At 42.9% G+C, this 18,050-nt stretch overlaps 1 protein-coding gene across 1 annotated transcript; it reads right to left on the reverse strand.

Moving 5' to 3' along the window:
* Window positions 1-4,806: 4,806 nt before the first annotated feature.
* On the reverse strand, window positions 4,807-11,736 carry LOC115323731. Its single transcript, XM_029984093.4, has 4 exons — window positions 11,637-11,736; window positions 5,898-6,115; window positions 5,339-5,420; window positions 4,807-4,876 (listed from the first exon to the last, which is right to left on the reverse strand). Exons 1-4 carry the CDS (start codon window positions 11,695-11,697, stop codon window positions 4,866-4,868), a joined length of 372 nt encoding a protein of 123 aa, XP_029839953.2. The 5' UTR covers window positions 11,698-11,736; the 3' UTR covers window positions 4,807-4,865.
* Window positions 11,737-18,050: the final 6,314 nt, after the last annotated feature.

Consider the following 18,050-nt stretch of genomic DNA (forward strand, 5'->3'; position numbering starts at 1 on the left):
TGACGTCAAATGACTCCATGTCACGTCACCCATGAACAAATTCAGTTTCTCCGCTTCACATAGCGGGAAAATTGACGTCACGTGACCTCAACCGCGATTCAATTTCCCGCTAAATTTAGCGGGGCGGTTACGTCGACGGCGACGTCTCGAAACGCGGAAACGGGCGCCGAAGAGTTGCGTTCTAAAAGACAGCTGACAGATTTCCTGATTCCGTGCTTGAGATCGCATTTGTCAGGTGCGTAAAAATAATGCAATATTTTCCTTCAACAAAGCGCCAGAAGTAACGACTGAAAAGCCAGGAAGTCGTTGCGAAACACGTTGTACTTCGTCTGCGAGTGTCTCAAGGTCTTTCCAAAGTAAAAAAAAAAAGAAAAAGAAAAGCTAGTCGTTTCTGCTGCCCGTTCATGAGCAACGGGAGTATGGCTCCGACGGCCGTAGTCTAGATTTCCTGCATGATGCGATGGCGAGGGGTATTAGATATTGGAAACAAGCGGATTGCACGAAGCTTTATTTTATTTTATTTTTATATTAGGTATGTTATTTTAACATGAAGGTTTTTACCCGAGACAAGGATGAAACGATAGAAAAACTTCACCGTAGCTTGTTACAGCTGAAGAAAAGCAGGACAATCTCATTACAGAAAGCCATCCACTCTTTCCACCCTAGCAGAGCGAACACTGGAAGGCAAGCAGGGGAGTGGAGGAAGCCAGCAATCAATGTCGAGCAGATAGCTTTCTGGGAGGGGCCTTTTTTAACTGCCAGAGTGGTGATCAATAGCGGGCGTGAGAAGTCTTCAGCTGCGAAGTCTGGGAATAAAATCAGAAAACAGAATGATTCTGAAGAGTCTACTCTTAATTTTTATGTTCATGTCTGTATCGGTGTGTGGGCGCGGATCTTGCTCCTGCGAGAGATACGACTTTAGCAGGAAGTGGTCAAATGGCTGAATTGTCGAGAAGGCAACTGGGAAAACGCTACACTCTAAAAAAATGCCTGCGGGTCTGCTTACCCGCAAAACTCTCAAGGAGTTAATCTCTGCGATCTACATAATCAGCTCAGCGAATGATGAGGCGGAACATCCGTTTATACCTAAAAATGAAGCCTGATCTTTGGCATTACGCAACGCAAAGCGTCATGCTTGCATTGCGTAATGCAAGCACGTAATGCAGTCAACACCCCAAGAACCCAACAACAGTCCAACAACAAGTTCTTTTACATGCTTGCATTGCGTAATGCCACTGCAAAGACTTCATTTTTAGGTCCTAAACGGATGTTCCGCCTCATCATTCGCTGGGCTGATTTCGTAGACCGCAAAGATTGGCTCTGAGCGTTCTGCGGGTAAGTAGACGCGCAGGCATTTCTTAGAGTGTATTTAGCTACTTCATCGTAATGCCATGTCTGACGAGTATTTTGATGAGAACACGAAGGCGATACACAGGCAAACTCGGGTGACGAGTTTGAGACGTGGCCACCGTCACCGTAAGGGAATGAGGGCTAAGTCGCAAGTCAGAAAGCTAGTATTTATTTCACGTTGTCCCACATTTTGACAGCACAATAATTTAAATTGAAGAAAAAACAAGTGAGAAAGTGTCGTGACAGCTGTTGCGGGGTCCTTTTCTTTGATCAGTTATACACTTATGCTATGAAGGAATATTTCACGGAGAAACTAAACGTTAAGACAAATGCAAGCAATCAAAAGTCTTGGGATTTTCTTTGTACGATTTGCAGTGAACCACTGTAGAGAATAGTGTAGCAGCTGGCAGCATTACTTGTCAGTCATAACTAAAGCGTTTCTTTTTTTTGTTTGTTAATTTCATCAATTTTGAAGGCGCGTAACTGAAGATCACATTTTATGGTTCATAAGATTTATACATAGGACGTTAGTAAGAAACACTAGTTGGGTACTTCACTAATCCTAACTGGGTGTCTCAATGGGAAGAAACTTAAAAGAAACTAACAAGATAAAATGCTGTCCTGTCAGTTAGCACTTGTCCTGTGTGCTTCTTCGTCTTTTTGTCCCGTCTTTTTTGCGCTATTTTTAATATGAATGTCCATTATTAACTTGCCCATCTGACCAAGCCTTTTCAATAAAATGCTGATATGGGATTTCTAATCATTATCATCATCTTAGGGTCTCTAAAACAGAAATTGTCGAGAATTGCAGATGATGAACTGTACTAATGGAACGAAATAAAGGTTACAAAGCCGCCGAAAGAAAAAAAAAATATTTGGCAGCCCGGACCCGAAGTTACAATCCCGGCGCAGTCAAAGACTGTATTTCGGCGGCATGGTAATATTTATAGTATTCAATTAGTGCTGCTAATTCAACAGCATATTTCGGCTCTGGCTTAACTATTAAATAAAAATTAATTAAATAATGTTTGTGTGTTCCCATGACGACAAAAACCAAGTATATTGACTGTTTCTCAGTTCCTATTGCAGACTTTTTTTTTAAAGTTTTGACTTACCCCGCAAGGTTGGTAGCGCCATGGGAGACAAGAGACACAGGGGTATCGATTCCATCTAGTGGTTTCCCGATCCTAACCTGAGTAACGTCTGGGGAAATGCGGAATTAACCTTGAAGAGCCGCCGTAGCCCGTGTGGTACTGGCTCTCGGCCAGCAACCCTGTACCGAAGATGTCAGAGCCTTCAAACGCTTTGTCATAGCCAAGCGCATTAACTACGATATATTGCGCGACGTTAAAGGTTACACATTACGTGCGGGAAGCAGCCCTGCATTATGTTTGTTGGTATTTTCTTCCTAGTAGTTCCTGAAACTTTCAAGGACGCAGAAGCCGTTTCTGGTTTGCTAAAACGGCTGGAATTTCCAAGCCTAAGATAAATGTTGCAATCAGGTCAGAAAAAAGAAACAAAAAAAAAAAGAAAAGAAACAGTAGCGGTGGCGTTCTACGTTGTAAAACAGCCTATTCGTATTTCAGTGACACACGGAGATTTCCTAAAGATAGGATTTCGAGCTATTTGCTTTTTGTAAAATGGCTATTTTGGCAGCGCCGTTTTTAGCTTTGATTTATTCATGCAACTACTTTAGGTTTGTACCTAATGTGATTACAATATTTGAAATACCACCATGCATCCAGCCAACGCGCTGGAATTTTTCAGTACAACTACTACAAACCAACCACACAATCTCTACTATGTCGCTCAATTCACTCGAGAAGTACCGAGTTCAATATGTCTCGAAATAAATTATTTTCGTATAGTAGTTTTTACTTTCCTAACAATTTTTATATCATAATTAAAAGAAATTACATACTCGCGTCTTAAAGGTACGTAAGGCGAAACAATCCTCGATCTGAAAGAAAATAGATTAGTGTTAAATATCTTAAAAAAACGTCATAAGATCAGAGCTACGTTTCCAGCGGAAATGAATGGAGGAAAAGAGGTCATTATCTATGGCGCATATACAGCGCTCGAGGGATAGGAACGGGAGCTCGCAGCCGCGGGACACTGGCGGGCCGCGTGTTTGAGACCCAGGTGGCATAATACATTCTTGACAGAAGAAAAATGCCGGCTTTCATGAAGTTTGCTTGTAGGCAATGTAGCCAGATGGGAGAATTCACTACCAAATTTCAGCAATCTTGTGCAAAGATTATGTCTTTGGTTACCTGGTAAGAGCATCACTACAAATAAAAAAAAAAATTTTTTTGCCCCTATCAGTTGAAAGCACAGCGGTTCTAGATTAAAGTAGCCACTGCTACGTGGCGCACTCTTCCGTTTGCTTGAAGTAGAGCCGTAAAGTCATAAAGCCACACATTGAAGAGCCTGAAAAATAGTTTGTAAATAAACCAGGGAGTACATATTAGTTAGCACGCCAGCTTGCGGATGACCTTCTAATTGTACCGAAGCTACGATATTTTTGTGCTCGTTTTAAGATCAGTTTTTTACATCTTTACCAAAACGTACACGCTTCAACTGCATGAAATATTGCTGCTTTCCTCTGGCAATTAAATGTGTTAGAAGGTATTTGGTGTAGCGCTTGAACTATGCGCAAAACCTATTAAATATTTTTTAAGTGACATTACAATGAGCGCGTTGACATTGGAGCCATAAGTTGGTCCGTTTATTTTCACTGTATAGAGTCGTGTCGTTGAGCCCGTTGTGCACTATGCACAACGTGTACCTGAGACTGAATGGGTTCAGCCGTGTTTTATCTAAAATATGCGTTTCAACACTAACGATTGACCTCTTTTAGGCGTCTTTTCAAGTCAAATTTAATGTCTCGTGAAATCTTGTGAAGTTTCAAGGAGAGTTGGGTATCGCGGCAACTTTTTGATTTGGCAACGCTGTTTCCAGCCTCGGAAGAAAGCTGCGTGCTTTGATATACGTCCTTTTTTTGTATCGGAAATATCGTTGCTTCTTACATCTTACATGCTACCCGTCTTCCAGTGTGTGTTCGTAGATCCTTAGAAATACCATGGAAACTGAAAACTTGAGAAAAAAAAATGCCTAAAAATGTCTTGAGAGAGAGAAAAAAAAACAAAGCAAAAAAAAAAAAAAGAAGTTTGTCAGAACAAGAGCAAGCAGCTGGAGAAAAATAACTGCAGGAGCCGGTGAGCTCAGTCAGGCATAGCTTACATGAAGCACATAGTTTGCCACTACTCAATTAACAAACTTCAGAAGTAAATTACAAACATTTTTTGAGCAAGTACACTCTTTATTTTATATGATTTTATTTATTCAGAGTTTCCTTGTTCTATTATACGCTTCGTCCATGTATTTTTGTCCAGTAATTCACTTACTCTAAACATGAAAGTACAAATAAATATTGGCAGTGACATGAACGTTGGTTTTTTTTTTTCTGAAACAGCGAAAATACAGGTCTCGCTCATCCATCTTGATTGTGTGGTTTAGGAAATACCTGTAAAATAATTGATAAGCACGAATTAATGCACGAATTAAGGCACGGCGATAAGTGACTAATTTAAGCGAACAGAAAAAATCTGGGACTACGTTATCAACAATCCTAATGCTTTCGGACATGAGACTAGCAAGGTCGGTGGAAACCAAGCATGGTAGCTGTAAATATCCATGTAGTCATACATCTTCCCCCCCCCCCCCCCCCAAAAAAAAAAGAAGAGAAGTAAACTAAGCACTGAAACCTACACATCAGTATTCCAGTCACTCAAAATGAAACTCCACAAAGGCTAAATAAGTTCCACACAAAGACAGTATTAATATCAAAAAGTTTTAAAAAAGGACCCTTACAGCTTTAAAAGCGAGTCCCATATTTTGAGCATTATGCTACGCTAAAAATTATTTCAAATTACACTTTTTCTTTTTTAGAAACATGCTCGACAACAAGGACTTCTTTGATACTCACAGGTCAGGATCGGGTAGCACGGAGCTCGAACACACCGAACATTTGCGGCTACGCACCGGGTTCCAAGGGGACATGTGTGTTCCTGGAAATTTAGGCACAAACAGATATATACACCTCCCATGTATTTTGCATTTTGTATATTTTTTTAAAATTTGTTTATGGGAACCCGGGGGCTAAGTGAAACGCCCGCAGCCAATGGGGTCGCAGTGTCAGCCAGTAAGATCGCCGAAGAGCGAATAACAAAGCAATAATGATCGAATAGTTCCGAAACCTACGAAGCGTTTCCGCACGTTTCCGCAGAGCCCTTGGCGGAGAGATAATCGTTATTTATATACCTAATCAGGAAACCGCTGTCGCACTTAGTTTGACGTTTCACAATGCTCACTGCCACAGCGCAGCTTTTTATTTTTTATTGTTTAGGTCTAACACACATGTGCAGCCTCGTCATTCGCCGAGCTTTCTGCGCAGATTGCAGCGATTGGCCCCACCAAGTGCTTTGCGGAAAAGCGGACGCTCCAGATTTCTTAGAGCCTCTGTATCTGCTGCAAGGGAGCCCTACCTTGCACGTTCTGACCCTGGCTCCTGTGGATAGACCTTCGGGAAAGCCGCCAGACGATCCTACGGGGTAGCTTTCGGCGTAGGCTCGTCTTGGAAACGCTCGCGCAAAGCCTGATGGCGAACTTCCTCTGGGAAACTGGCCTCCCGCTCTTCCTCGGAACCGCCCTGGAAATTCTGAAAAACCGCCGTCACCGTAGAACTGACCGTTGGCGAGAATTGCTGAAAAGACAAGAAACACGGTGGGCGACTCAGTTAATTGGTTGAATCGTCCGAGGAAGGGTTTCTTTCTTTTCTTGAGAAGAAACATTACCGTACAGCCGGTGCACGTGAACACTGCTTTCGTCGGTAAAATTTAGCGCTCTACGCGGTAATGTTACACGAGTGCGGAGGTCGGAAAGCGTGAATAGATTGCTGTCAAATCAGGGGGAAACTAAATAATTTTTTTAATCAAACGAATCAAATTTATTTGGTGAACAGCCCATATTTCTATTTGAATTAGATTTATTTGATTTTAATCGATAGCCTCAAAGTAATATTTATGTTGTCGCTAAGTGCAGTTTCAAATAGTGGCCAGATACTCGCTTTAGTGATCGCAATTCCGGAAAGAGTGTGGGGAGAGTAAATTACTGTAAATTATATGTTAGGACGTGAAATACGTTTCAATTAAGAAGTCTTTATTCCCGATGTAAGCCAACGTTTTGCTAGGACAAAGGCGGTTTTATTTCTCAAGTAAAATATTTTTTTGCTGTAAAAAAATTAGTAAATCAAAATATGAGTCACTTTTGAGTTAAGACTATAGCAGGGATGCCTAGTGAAAACAGCTTCCACTTTTGCGGCGTTCATGCCCCGGGCGAAAACACGCCGCGTACGCGTCCACAGCCGCATACGCGACGTCTAAAACTCATTAATTCATTTCTAAGGTACAATTACTTAAGGGTTTGCTGAAAACATTCCTAACTTATTGTATATATATATATATACAGGGTGTTCTTTTTTTAATTCTTTCAGATTTCTTTAAAAAAGGCCATGAAAGCTAAACTTATTCGGTTTGTGCTTTTTTGTGTTATACGGCCAGGGGGACATAATATATGGAAATAGTCGCAACTATCAGTAGCCTAATTAAGTAAAATTTGTTAATTAACTTTTAAATTAGTCCAAAGACATATAGTTCCAATTAGAAACTTGCTGAGTATCATCGAAAACCACTAAATCCACTCTTTTTAAAAGGATATAACGCCGGGGCAGCATTTTACGGCGTTCTGTAAAAACGCTCCATTTGGACGCGTTTCTAGATTTCGGTTTCTTATCGGAGCGCATCTATGCGCCCGCTGTCCTGCTGTCCAGTGCCCTAGACGCGCAACACACGTGCGCCCTGCTTCGCTCCATTCTACGAGGGAGGCGAGGAGGTGATACGGTCCGATAAGAAACCGAAATCTAGAAACACGTTCAAATGGAGCGTTTTTACAGAACGTCGTAAAATGCTGCCCCGGCGTTATAAACTTCTAAAAAGGGTTGATTTAGTGGCTTTCGATGATGCTCAGCAAGTTTCTAATTGGAACTATATGTCTGTTCGCCCTAATTAAAAAGTTAATTAACAAATTTTCCTTAATTATCCGACTGATAGTTCCGACTATCTCCGTATACTATGTCCCTTTGGCCGTATAACTCCCCTGTACAAACCGCATAAGTGTAGCTTTCACGGCTTTTTTAAACAAATCTGAAAGAATAAAAATAAAAACCCTGTATATATATTATATCTAAAGAGGAAACAGGTAGCTTTCAGCTAACAGTGCCAGAGTTAATAGAAAGAGATGTAGAAACACACTAGCAGGAATAAAAAACAGTTAAATTGATCCAGTAAAACAAATGAGAAATTAAAGCATTTCGACAGAAGACACGCTCACCAATGACCCTTTCTTGCTTCCGCAAAAGAGTACTGCGCAGAAGAGAGCTATTGAGCATCTTCAGAATGCATTTCATAGCGTTGTAGAAAGAGATGGCGGGTCGTAGAAGAATGCGTCTAAGGTTGTTCTGTCATCGGCTAGCATATATGCTAGCCGATGACAGAACAACCTTAGACGCATTTCGCGCTTCGTTTGACTTCCAATATGGCAGACCATGGGGGGCCGGGGAATCAAGTGTAAGGAACAAAAAAACAAACCAACGCTCTGATTTCGACAGCATACACTCCAAAAAAAGACCGTGCGTCTACTTTCCAGCACAACACTCGCAGAGCCAATCACCGCAACTTTCGGAGGCAGCTCAACGAATGACGATGCCGAAAGTGCGTTTTTTTTTTTATCTAAACATATGTTTCGGCATCGTCATTCCCTGAGCTGCAGCCCCCGTAAGTGGCGGTGATTGGCTCTCCGGGTATTGTGCAGGAAATTAGGCGCACGGGCTTTTCTTTTTAGAGTGGATCGCTTTTTGCTCGTCGTCGCACCAATGAAAATATATTTGAACTAATGATATTTTTATTTGAGTGTCAAATAAGCGGTATGATTCTTATGGGAAAGCTCTGATTTAATTTACCATATTAAAAGCGGTGTGATCAGAACTACGTTTCGAACCATCTTGATTTTTTTTTATCCTCCCTCATTCGAACTAATATTCTGTTCAACGTACATACGGCGGTTACACAAATAATCTGACGGAAGAAGAAAGAAATATAGCACCAATATGAAAAACGCTGGTTTTCTCAATTGGCTTCCGCCCAAGTACGCACGGTACGAATCTTTTGCTGAATAATAATTATTTGCTAGATTATCCGTCTATTTTCATAGCGCCTCCATTGCATATAATACACCTATGTAATGGTGCGCATTATATAGGCAGTGTATATTGTTTACTGTGTCTTTAAATTATTATTTTTATTGTAAAAGGGTAGGAAGTTTGCCATCGCACCGATTTCTTAGAATGTATCTCTCACGCGTTTGTTTATTGTAATTGTTTACAAGTCTGCTTTTTTTCTTGTTCTTGGAGTTTGTCACAGGAAGTTCTAAAAGGTAAGAATGATATTTACACCTAAGAGCTGAAAAAAAGGTTCAATAAAGTTACAACGAGAAGCTGAAGAAGGTGAAGAATGACGAGCCGGGCCGGTTCTTAACTTCTTACATGTCATTTGTCTCAAATTTATTAATTTTCTTACGTATTTTACTATGTAAACAAAACAATGAAACTTGCCCACGGGATCTTTTACGACAAAGGAAAGGGGGTATATGTTTTTACTGACAAAAATAAAAGCCTTCAAAACCAAATTCTGGTGTCAACGCAGGACTTTCCTGTTCCCGCGCTTGCAGCCTTCTTGGAAATCCCATGTAACAAATGTGTGTGACTACGGATTTGGGTATATACGCTTGCTCCGTTTCATGCGTCGGTTGCACCAGATGGAAAAAGGACGGGTAGGGTCATCTGTTTACCTTGTGAACTGTAACGTGCCCCTATGATGACGGAAGACAAGATGGCCCAGCTTTCCGTCCTATTGCAGGAGACTGAGGTAAGCCCAGGTTCGTGCCAAAGTATCCCCCCTCCCCTTTCTTAAAAAAAAGTGTAGCCATTTAAAGTTGCGAGTAGAACAATAGAAGAAGTTAGTTTTGTTGAATTTCTACTTTTCAACGTTTCTCGCGCCATGATCTGTGCATTTCAAAAAGGAAATAGTGCGCGCAAAGAACGAAGTCAGAAAATAGGGACTAAGCACAACAAGTGCTCACTCTCAAGTTTCAACTGAACATTTAAGAAACAAAAGCACACGAGCAACAACAATCAACTCGGCCATGATAATTTGCTACGTGTCAAAACAACAACATCAACATCTCTTTACGATGCAGAGTGACCGAAGTCTGGCTGATACAACTCGATCAACCTTCTTTTTCGACAACGTGAACCTCTTGTAGCTTTAAGCCTCGCCCGCTCCAATAATCGTGATTTGTTTCAAGTTAAGTTGAGACCTGTACACAGCGGAGGCGTAAGCGACCTCAAGCCGTTGTCCGTATTTTTACGTATGCATAGCACTGTTGGCGGTAACGCGTTCAGTTAACGGTGAAGCGTTACTTTCTTTCGCTGACGCGGAACGTACTCGCTACAATTTCAAAACTGTAACGGGTAACGTACTTCAGTTACTTTTTCCGAATAACGTGTAATGTAATTGCGTTACTTGTTACAAATTACTCCCAAAACTTGAAAAAAAAAAACACTTAATTGTTTTTGTGTGTTTAGGCGCCAAACATTTGTGAATTTTGAGGGGTTTTTTTTCGTTTTGTTTGTGGGTATTTAGGCGAAATTGAAAAGATAAGGTATTTATATTCAGTTTCTACATGAGCATAATGTTTCTTTAAATATGGCACTTACGCATACCTTTAACGTCAAAACAACAAAAAGTGTTACACATTTCTGAAAAAAAAAATGGAGTCGATGAACGAAGAAGAGGACAAACACAAAACGTTTCAAACGCCGCTACTAAACTTCATTGATACAACCGTTTATGTATCATCTATCGCACATACGACTCCCGGAATTCGCACACGTCTTCGTTATTTTCCACCACGGTACAACCGTCCGTCGTTTGCGCTTTTTTCGAAAATGTGTAACATCAACGTCCCTGTCCGTCGTCTCCGGTTATTTTTTTTTTTTCCAAATATTTGTAACATTAATTAGCTCCCCTGTTTCCTTACTCTTTCTTCAAAAGTGTAATTCGTCATTAAAAAAATAACGCAGAAGTAAGCTGCGTTACTTTTTATCGGTAATGGTAACGGTAACGCGTTCCTTTTATTATGAGGTAACGTGGGGCGGTAACGCGTTCCTTTTATCTTGAAGTAACGTATAGGTCGGTAACGCCTTCCTTTTATTTGCAAGCAACGAGTAACGTATTTCGTTATTTTTTTTTTCGGCAACGCCTACAACAATGATATATAGAAAGAAGCTGGCAAGTATCCGATACCACTTTGGTGCGAAAGGTATCGTCTGGCACAAACCGTTTTGTATCATGCTTGCTTTTGTTTATTACTCAATTCAATTTTGCGCGAACTGCTTATTGTCTTTATTCACGGAGATATTCGCAAAACACGTCTAAAGGCAATTTGTTTATAACGTGAAAAACCAAACAACACTTTTAAACAGTACACACCGAAACATAGAAAGAAAAAAAAGCGCGTGACTCTGACATTTTGAGATTATGGTCAGGCTTCAAATCACGCCTCAGCCTGTCAATAGCGGCATTTAGAAAGCGCCCTGCGGAAACACCATACGTTCATACAGGCTGCCTGTACACTATATACAAACTTTACCTTAGTCTACAATGACGAAGACCCGGATAAGCACATTTGAGGCGGGGGCTGCGCTGTTCACAAACAAAACAGCGATAAGCACTAAACGAATAGGTAAAAGTCGATGTATGCTCAAAGCAAGCTTGTGGCACCTATACGTATTTAATCTTCGGTGTTATTTCCCGAACGAGGCATTTACATAACTCACCTAATTTGAAAGCTTTTGGCAAATTCATTTTGAATAATATTGTGAAAAGTCGTCGAAAACACAAGCTTAATTGACCGCAAACATTTAAAAAGTTTTTTTTCTCTTTTTTTTTGCATGAGGGCCTAGACCAAAATAAGCAAACATTTTTCTAAAGTATACATTCGCTATCGCACCGGTGATTTCGATAGCGTTGACGCTCGAACATATCTCGTCAAATGATATGAGGAATGTCGAGTAACACGAGTATACGAGCACAAGATGCTTTACTCACCAAAGAGCAGCAACACGAGCAAGAAGGCCAAGCTTCCGGGGTTCATGGTGACTGTCAGCATTGGAGCGAGTCGGCGGTCTCCCAACGGTGCGTCCAGCTCTTATGACGACGACGACGCAAGTGGTGGGGGTGCCGGTATAGACCCGCGTTGCCTTCGGGATACGCAAGCCTGCAGGAAGGTGCCTCCTCTATCTCTCATCGAAGTAATCGCCCTTGAACCCGGAAAACTTCAAGCCGAGAGGAATACGCAGCAATAACCGAGCCACATCTCTAAGTGCCATTTCTGTATGTGGCCGTATGGGCTCTTATGCTATTTAGGGTAGGCTTGGAGGAACTGGCTGACTGCGCATCTGATATAGGGAATGAAGGAAGGTACACGTTGCCGTGATTTTATCGAGATCAATTATTTTTCTTGGCTCGTGTGACAAACCCAAGGTTGGATAAGACTTGAGCAATCTTTTGCATGAGGGGATTGTAAGAATGTCTCTCACGCGACCCCAAGGGAGCGACTTTGCACCACCAGCCAACGTGTGCGCATAAATTTAGCTGTGCGTCCGAGACAACCCACCTGGCTCTCTCTCGTTACCCCAATAAATCTTTACTGGTGTTTTTAAACGAATATTATAGCCTATTGTATGGATACAATGGTGACGACTGTGTTATTGACTCATTAAGGCGCTCAGTAGTTCAGATAGCGTGGATGCGAGCGAGAGGATTACAAGGCTTGGGATTGATAGCGTTATCAGGTAGATCGACTAATCTTATTTTGAAATGGTATTTATAAACAACAATGTTTTCTTTACAGATTTGAGCATTATAAGTAAATGAGGAAGCTGCGTAGTGAGTTGCAATTGTCCCATCTGCGCCTCGTGCGCTCGTAGCCAGTGTGCCGGAGATTTGTTTTGTAAGTGCTCCTTATGGTTTTTGCGCTTTTGCGATTTTTGATATATTGTGAGTTGGTTGAATGTGATTTTTCACTCTGGCGGAGTTTTTTTTTTTTTTTGTCGAACATCGTCTTGGGAGTGTTAATAGCCGAAAATTATTCAAGGCCATTCGAATGATTAAGAGTTTTCCTCCTTTTTCACAGGAAGTAGAAAACAACGATTTCATTACGAATTTTTTTAATACGTATGTGCCGTGCCAGTTAGTTGTATTGTAGCTTGTTTACTTTATCAGAATTTTATAAAAAATAGTTTTATCTACGCATTTAAATCTCAAAAGGCGTTGGAACCTTCATTATATTACCAGCGCCTTTATAATTTTCTACCTCCTGAAATTTCAGTCCTATGGCGCTCGCAGCACAGCCGCCAGTAAACAATTAGGTAGAGTTTATTAGTACTTGTGAAATCAGGATTGATGTGTTCTTGCTGGCCCCTTATTGTTCGTTTAGGGTTCCCTTTGTTCTTTGCTTTTTTTGTGTGTGTGTGTTTTTATTTTTACGCTGTTTGTTTTTGCTGGGTTTTGATTTCCAATGAATATTAGTTTCGAGTCAGCGCTTGTTCGGTGTACTCCCTTTGCTTGTCTTCGTTTGTTTTTGCAATGTTTTGTTATCGTGTGTCACGTACCGTCAGAGCGTCATGTCACGTCGTGGTTTCACCAGATGTCAGAGCGTCATGTGACGCCGTAGTGACCCTTGACAGTATTTCGTTTATAGGATAAGCTTTCTCGCTACATTTAGCGGAGTGATGTTCCCCCTAAATACAGCATATCAATTTTCTCGCTATGTTTAGGGGAATAATATTTCCGCTAGATCTCGGGGAGAAACGTTTCCCCCAAGTTTAGCGCAGAAATTTCCCAGCCACGACTTACACGAAACACCCCGGGTTCGGCTGCGAAACTTGGCCACTAGCAGCTATCGTCGTAAAAGGAACGCACTATAGGATCCCCTGATGAAACGCATCTGAAGTAAGATGTCCGCTAGGAATACATCTAGCCGCACGAGTCACCATTCAATAGCCAGCAGCTTGTCGGCCAATCAAATCCTAGGTAAGGAATCACAAAGGCATGATTTCATGTGTCTTTGTCTTTCACTTCTACCTTGTGTCATGACGAAGTCCGCTAAATTGTATAAGGTGGCATCACCGCTTCTGCTATTTCTTTTTTTAACAGAGCAGCACCAGCGCTCTCTTGGCTGCTTCGTCACTATTGTCGACGTCAAGCAAGAAGGAAAGATACCTCCACCCAAGCGCCTGCAGAGCGGAAACTGACATTGACACTTTTCTGTCTCGAAAAAGCATACACTGATGCACTTTTAACTTGATACCGAAATTCATTAGTCCTAAGCCACCTATGTTGGCTGACAAAGATATTAGTTCGTCGTGCTCTTTGGAAACAAGAATTCCAAATGAACGTCGCATAAATGCGTTGCATTTTTTTTTTTTTTTCACGTCTACGTTGTGGTGGCACAAATTGTGCTGAATACTATGCACACGAAAAGAAGACTGCGTTGCACACATCACTTCGGTTTAAAAAAGAAATGTTTCTGTCGTGACATTCTGCAGCTTTGGCTCTAATGGCGTTTAACCTCACGCCGCGTCCTCCACTGAACAGCCTTGCTAAGTCAGAGCTGACCCCTAAGTAGTTAGACAACGACGCAATCTACTGTATGTCCATAAACAACTCTGACTTGGACGGCCAGGGTCCCAGCCGAGACCATAAGGATTTTCTAGCGTTCATTCCAGCCCCCGACATATTGCAGAAATTTTTTATAAGCATGAGTGCGAGTCATAGCTCAGGTCTTGATGAACACACTATGCTTACATCATCAGCGTAGGCTAAGAACTTGACAAGCGACGCAGCTATAGCTAGCCCCTCGTATATTGGCGTCTTTTAATATTGCCCCGCGAAGCGGCTCCAAGCAAAGTGCGTATAAAATGGGTGACATGGGACAGCCTTCCCTTGCCGAAGCGCACGCTAGAATGGCCTTGGATTTGCAGCCATTAATTAAAAGATGAGTGGTGATATTTATATAGCATAACCTCCCAAATCTGCCTACTTTTCCTCCCACTTCGCAATGTTTTTTAGTAATGAAAATTAAAAAAAAAAGTGCGATACCTTGTCGAGTGGTTTCTTCAAATATATCTGCAATACGGCTATCTTCATTTGCATTGCGCTCGAGGTCTCGGCCACCATCTGAATAATATGAAGATTGGTGCCAATTGTGAGTCCTTTCAACCGGCCAATTGTGCGTCCTTTAAACATTGAAAGCTCTCTCTTGGGAACCATTGAGGTAATACGACTTAACTGAATACGTTTTATGTCCCCCCACGACTATTACCAACGCATTATGGAAACGTGTCACGAATATTTTAGCGAGAATTGTATATTCTTTCGTCAGTAAGGTAACTGGCCAATAATCGTCAGCCGACCGCGTTCTCTCATCAGCAGTCTTTTTGGGTATTTACACTGTCACCGCCTACCTAATGGAAGGAGCAAGGAGCTGTCTCTCATGGTATAATCCGCTGGTCAATTTTCAGCCTCTTAGAGCACTCTGAAAAGCCGACGCCCATTCGGTTGGTGGAAGTCAAGCGCCCTGAGTGTATGCAAACTGGTTCTTTCAGAGCACTCTCAGACTTTCGGAAAGCTCCGTCCTCTGACTCGTAGCGCTGTGAGGCGCTCTGACTTCGAAGTGGGGGCGGTAGGAGCGCGACTCCAGCCACTTCCGCCGTCGAGCTGAAAGAGAAAGGAGCCAATTCGGCCGAGAGGTTTGGCGTCGGACGCCGCCGCGTTTGGATATCGCGCAGATCCCGCTGTGCTCCGCTGAGTGCAGGAGGTGCTCGACGCATCACGGGGCACCACGCAGCGAAAGCCAGCATCCGCATTGAAGGCTGCGATATTTCGTGTGAACATGGGGTCATGCGGTGGGGGCGCTACAGCGCCCCCACCGCATGACCCCATGACCGAATACCATTCATCCATCCATGGATGGATGAATGGTATTTGCTAAACCTTTCATATCAGGTGGTAGCTTGCGCCATGGCAGTGGAGCGGTTGCGGGAATTGTCCTCAGTATCCGGTTTCGCGTAAACGCTCGGGCCGCTCATAGAAGTGGCCCAGCACTCGACTGGCGCGCCGTTTCTTCAGCTCGGACATGGAGGCGCTCTCGTGTATCCCAGATCCGATTCAAAGGATTGGAGTGCTGAAGTACGACCAGCCGAATATGCCAGTAAAGTATGGGCGTAAACTTGACAAACCAGTCACGATAGTTCTTCCGTGAATTTTTTTATAAAAAGCTGCTCCGAGTTCATCTATGCCCGGGGACTTCCGAGGCGTTGAATTTTTTAATGGCTTTGCGCAACTCTTTAACCGTTATATCTTGGTCTACCGATTCCGCCACTGCTCTACTCTCGGCATTTGCTTTATATACGCTCGCACTATATGCTCACTAAGTTTGCTCTTTCTTAAACAATTTGTAGAAAAATTCGACAAGTTTGCGCGCGATATCGCCTTGTTGAGTAACAACCGATGCTCCCACCTGGAGGGCTATAATTCTTTGTTTCGTTTTTTGCTTGCTCCCGCTTTTTTCTTTAAAGATTATCTTCATTGACACTCTTCATCCCGTTCTAAAGTTTGCTCTCTGCGGCGAATCATTACGCTTTTAAATTCTTCTTCTGATTTGGCCAATAGTCCTTGGCATTACTTTATACCATCGCCAAACAAGCCTGGTGCCTGACTTTTAGCATGAATAAGCGTATTCAAGGTACTCGTTAAAAGTTTATTTTCTGTTGCGTTCTATTCATCTTTTCTTGTCACACTGAAATAAGCTTAATTTAATTTCTGCTTTCAGCAGCTCACAGTTCACCACGTTCTTCGCCTGTCTTTCTGCTTGCTTTATAATGAGTTCTTTCATGACCTTTGTGACCTTCGGACAGAGGCTCGTTAAGTTTCTACAATCTCTAATATGGGTCATGTTTCGTTGGTTTTGTCCTTCCAAACCTAACTTTGACTTGTGCGCGGTCGCAGAAAGCGACAGGTTCGGTGTGATAAAAGCTGGCTGATCGCGCCAACTCACTGGACGCATAGACACGATCTAAACTTGATTGACACTGTCCTTGCCAGTGTGTGTAGTCAGCACCGGAGCATTCACCACTTCAGCTCCGTCTTGCAAGTCATGGCCTCTGAGAAGTTACCTAACAGCCCAAGGCTCGAATCTTGTTTCGGAGCATTTGAGCATTCTTTGGCGTTTAGTATAAAATTAACATCCCCGCCGACAATAATTTTTGCCGGTGTTTCAATATACCGCTCTAGGTTTTCAAATAAAGTTTTTCTTCCTCAGATTCGTTGGGAGGGTACACAGACTTCGCTATGGCACGGCAAGTCTACCGCGCGTACACTGAAGTTGCGGTCTGTTTCCCATTCTAGAAAGAGTGAAATGCCCTTATTTTTGCGGACAAGAATTTTCGTGCCAGTGCTGTACATTATCGCACTAGAATCGCGAGATTAAAAAAAAAAAGATGTACAAAGAGCTTTGTCGCGAGCTCGGCGTGTACAGTTGTGAGCTTTGTTTCCTGTAATACTGCGACATCTGTTCGCTCATTGAGGAGGGTAACTTTGATCTTGGACACTGTTTAAAAGAACTCTCAAAGTCATCCAATAAACACAAAGTCACCGTAGTCGAGTGTGTGCAACCTACTTCGGGCTGGGTCGGCGCCGGCCGTCCGGGGGAATGCGGGGTTTCACAGCAATACGGCTTCTTCGATTTTTCACAGTTGAGAGATAATTCAGACGCTGATCGGACAAACCGGGCTCGTCCTCGTCCGTACTTTCACCACTCTCTGCAAGCTCCAAAGGCCGCTTGACCGTGGCGCCGGTTGAGACACCCAGGGCAGTCTTGTCCCAGTCTCCACTGTTCCCACCTCGCTTTGTCGCCGTGCTGTTCTGTAGTACCTCTCCTTGTTTAAAATCTGACGTTTCGTCTTTCTTCTCATCGCTGGTGTGGGGGGTGCATGCTTCTGGCAACTGTCCAAACGAGCATGACGACTGGCCCCCTTGTTCCGCGCTGGTGGGGTCAGACTGTTGCACAGTCTCCGCCGTCAGAGGTTTTGCTTCACCAACGGTGGCCTCGGCCTCTTCCTCGTCCATCACGATATCTAGATAGGAATCCTCACGAGTCTCGCAAGTGACCGAGGCGCATGTTTGCGCACAATCCTCCATGACGTGCCCGAGCCGCCGACACGAATCGCAGCGCGGTACCCGACAGTCTCGGCGAACGTGCCCAGTTTTTCGGCCCCTCAAGCACATCGGTGTCCTATGTTGAGGATCTGCAACTGGTGAGTCAGCCGGTCCGTCGTCACACTGTCCCTGAGCCTCAGGTGCACTTTCCGTGTGGTTAATTCGACAACTCTGAAACATTCTTCGTGCCTGGACTCCCTATCTACTCCTTCTACCCGGCTGATGGACTCCTAGGCCTTCCGC

The sequence above is a fragment of the Ixodes scapularis genome, unplaced genomic scaffold (genome assembly GCF_016920785.2).
Source record: "Ixodes scapularis isolate PalLabHiFi unplaced genomic scaffold, ASM1692078v2 PGA_scaffold2__306_contigs__length_199485367, whole genome shotgun sequence".
Taxonomy (NCBI): domain Eukaryota; kingdom Metazoa; phylum Arthropoda; class Arachnida; order Ixodida; family Ixodidae; genus Ixodes; species Ixodes scapularis.

What these genes read in the sequence shown, in the direction of transcription:
- LOC115323731 (XM_029984093.4), bottom strand. Translation starts at nt 11,697, where the DNA reads ATGCTGACAGTCACCATGAACCCCGGAAGCTTGGCCTTCTTGCTCGTG. An exon ending in GCTCGTGTTGCTGCTCTTTG is followed by an intron (nt 6,116 to 11,636) that starts GTGAGTAAAGCA and finishes TTGTCTTTTCAG; the next exon opens with CAATTCTCGCCAACGGTCAG. An exon ending in CCAGGGTCAGAACGTGCAAG is followed by an intron (nt 5,421 to 5,897) that starts GTAGGGCTCCCT and finishes CTAAATTTCCAG; the next exon opens with GAACACACATGTCCCCTTGG.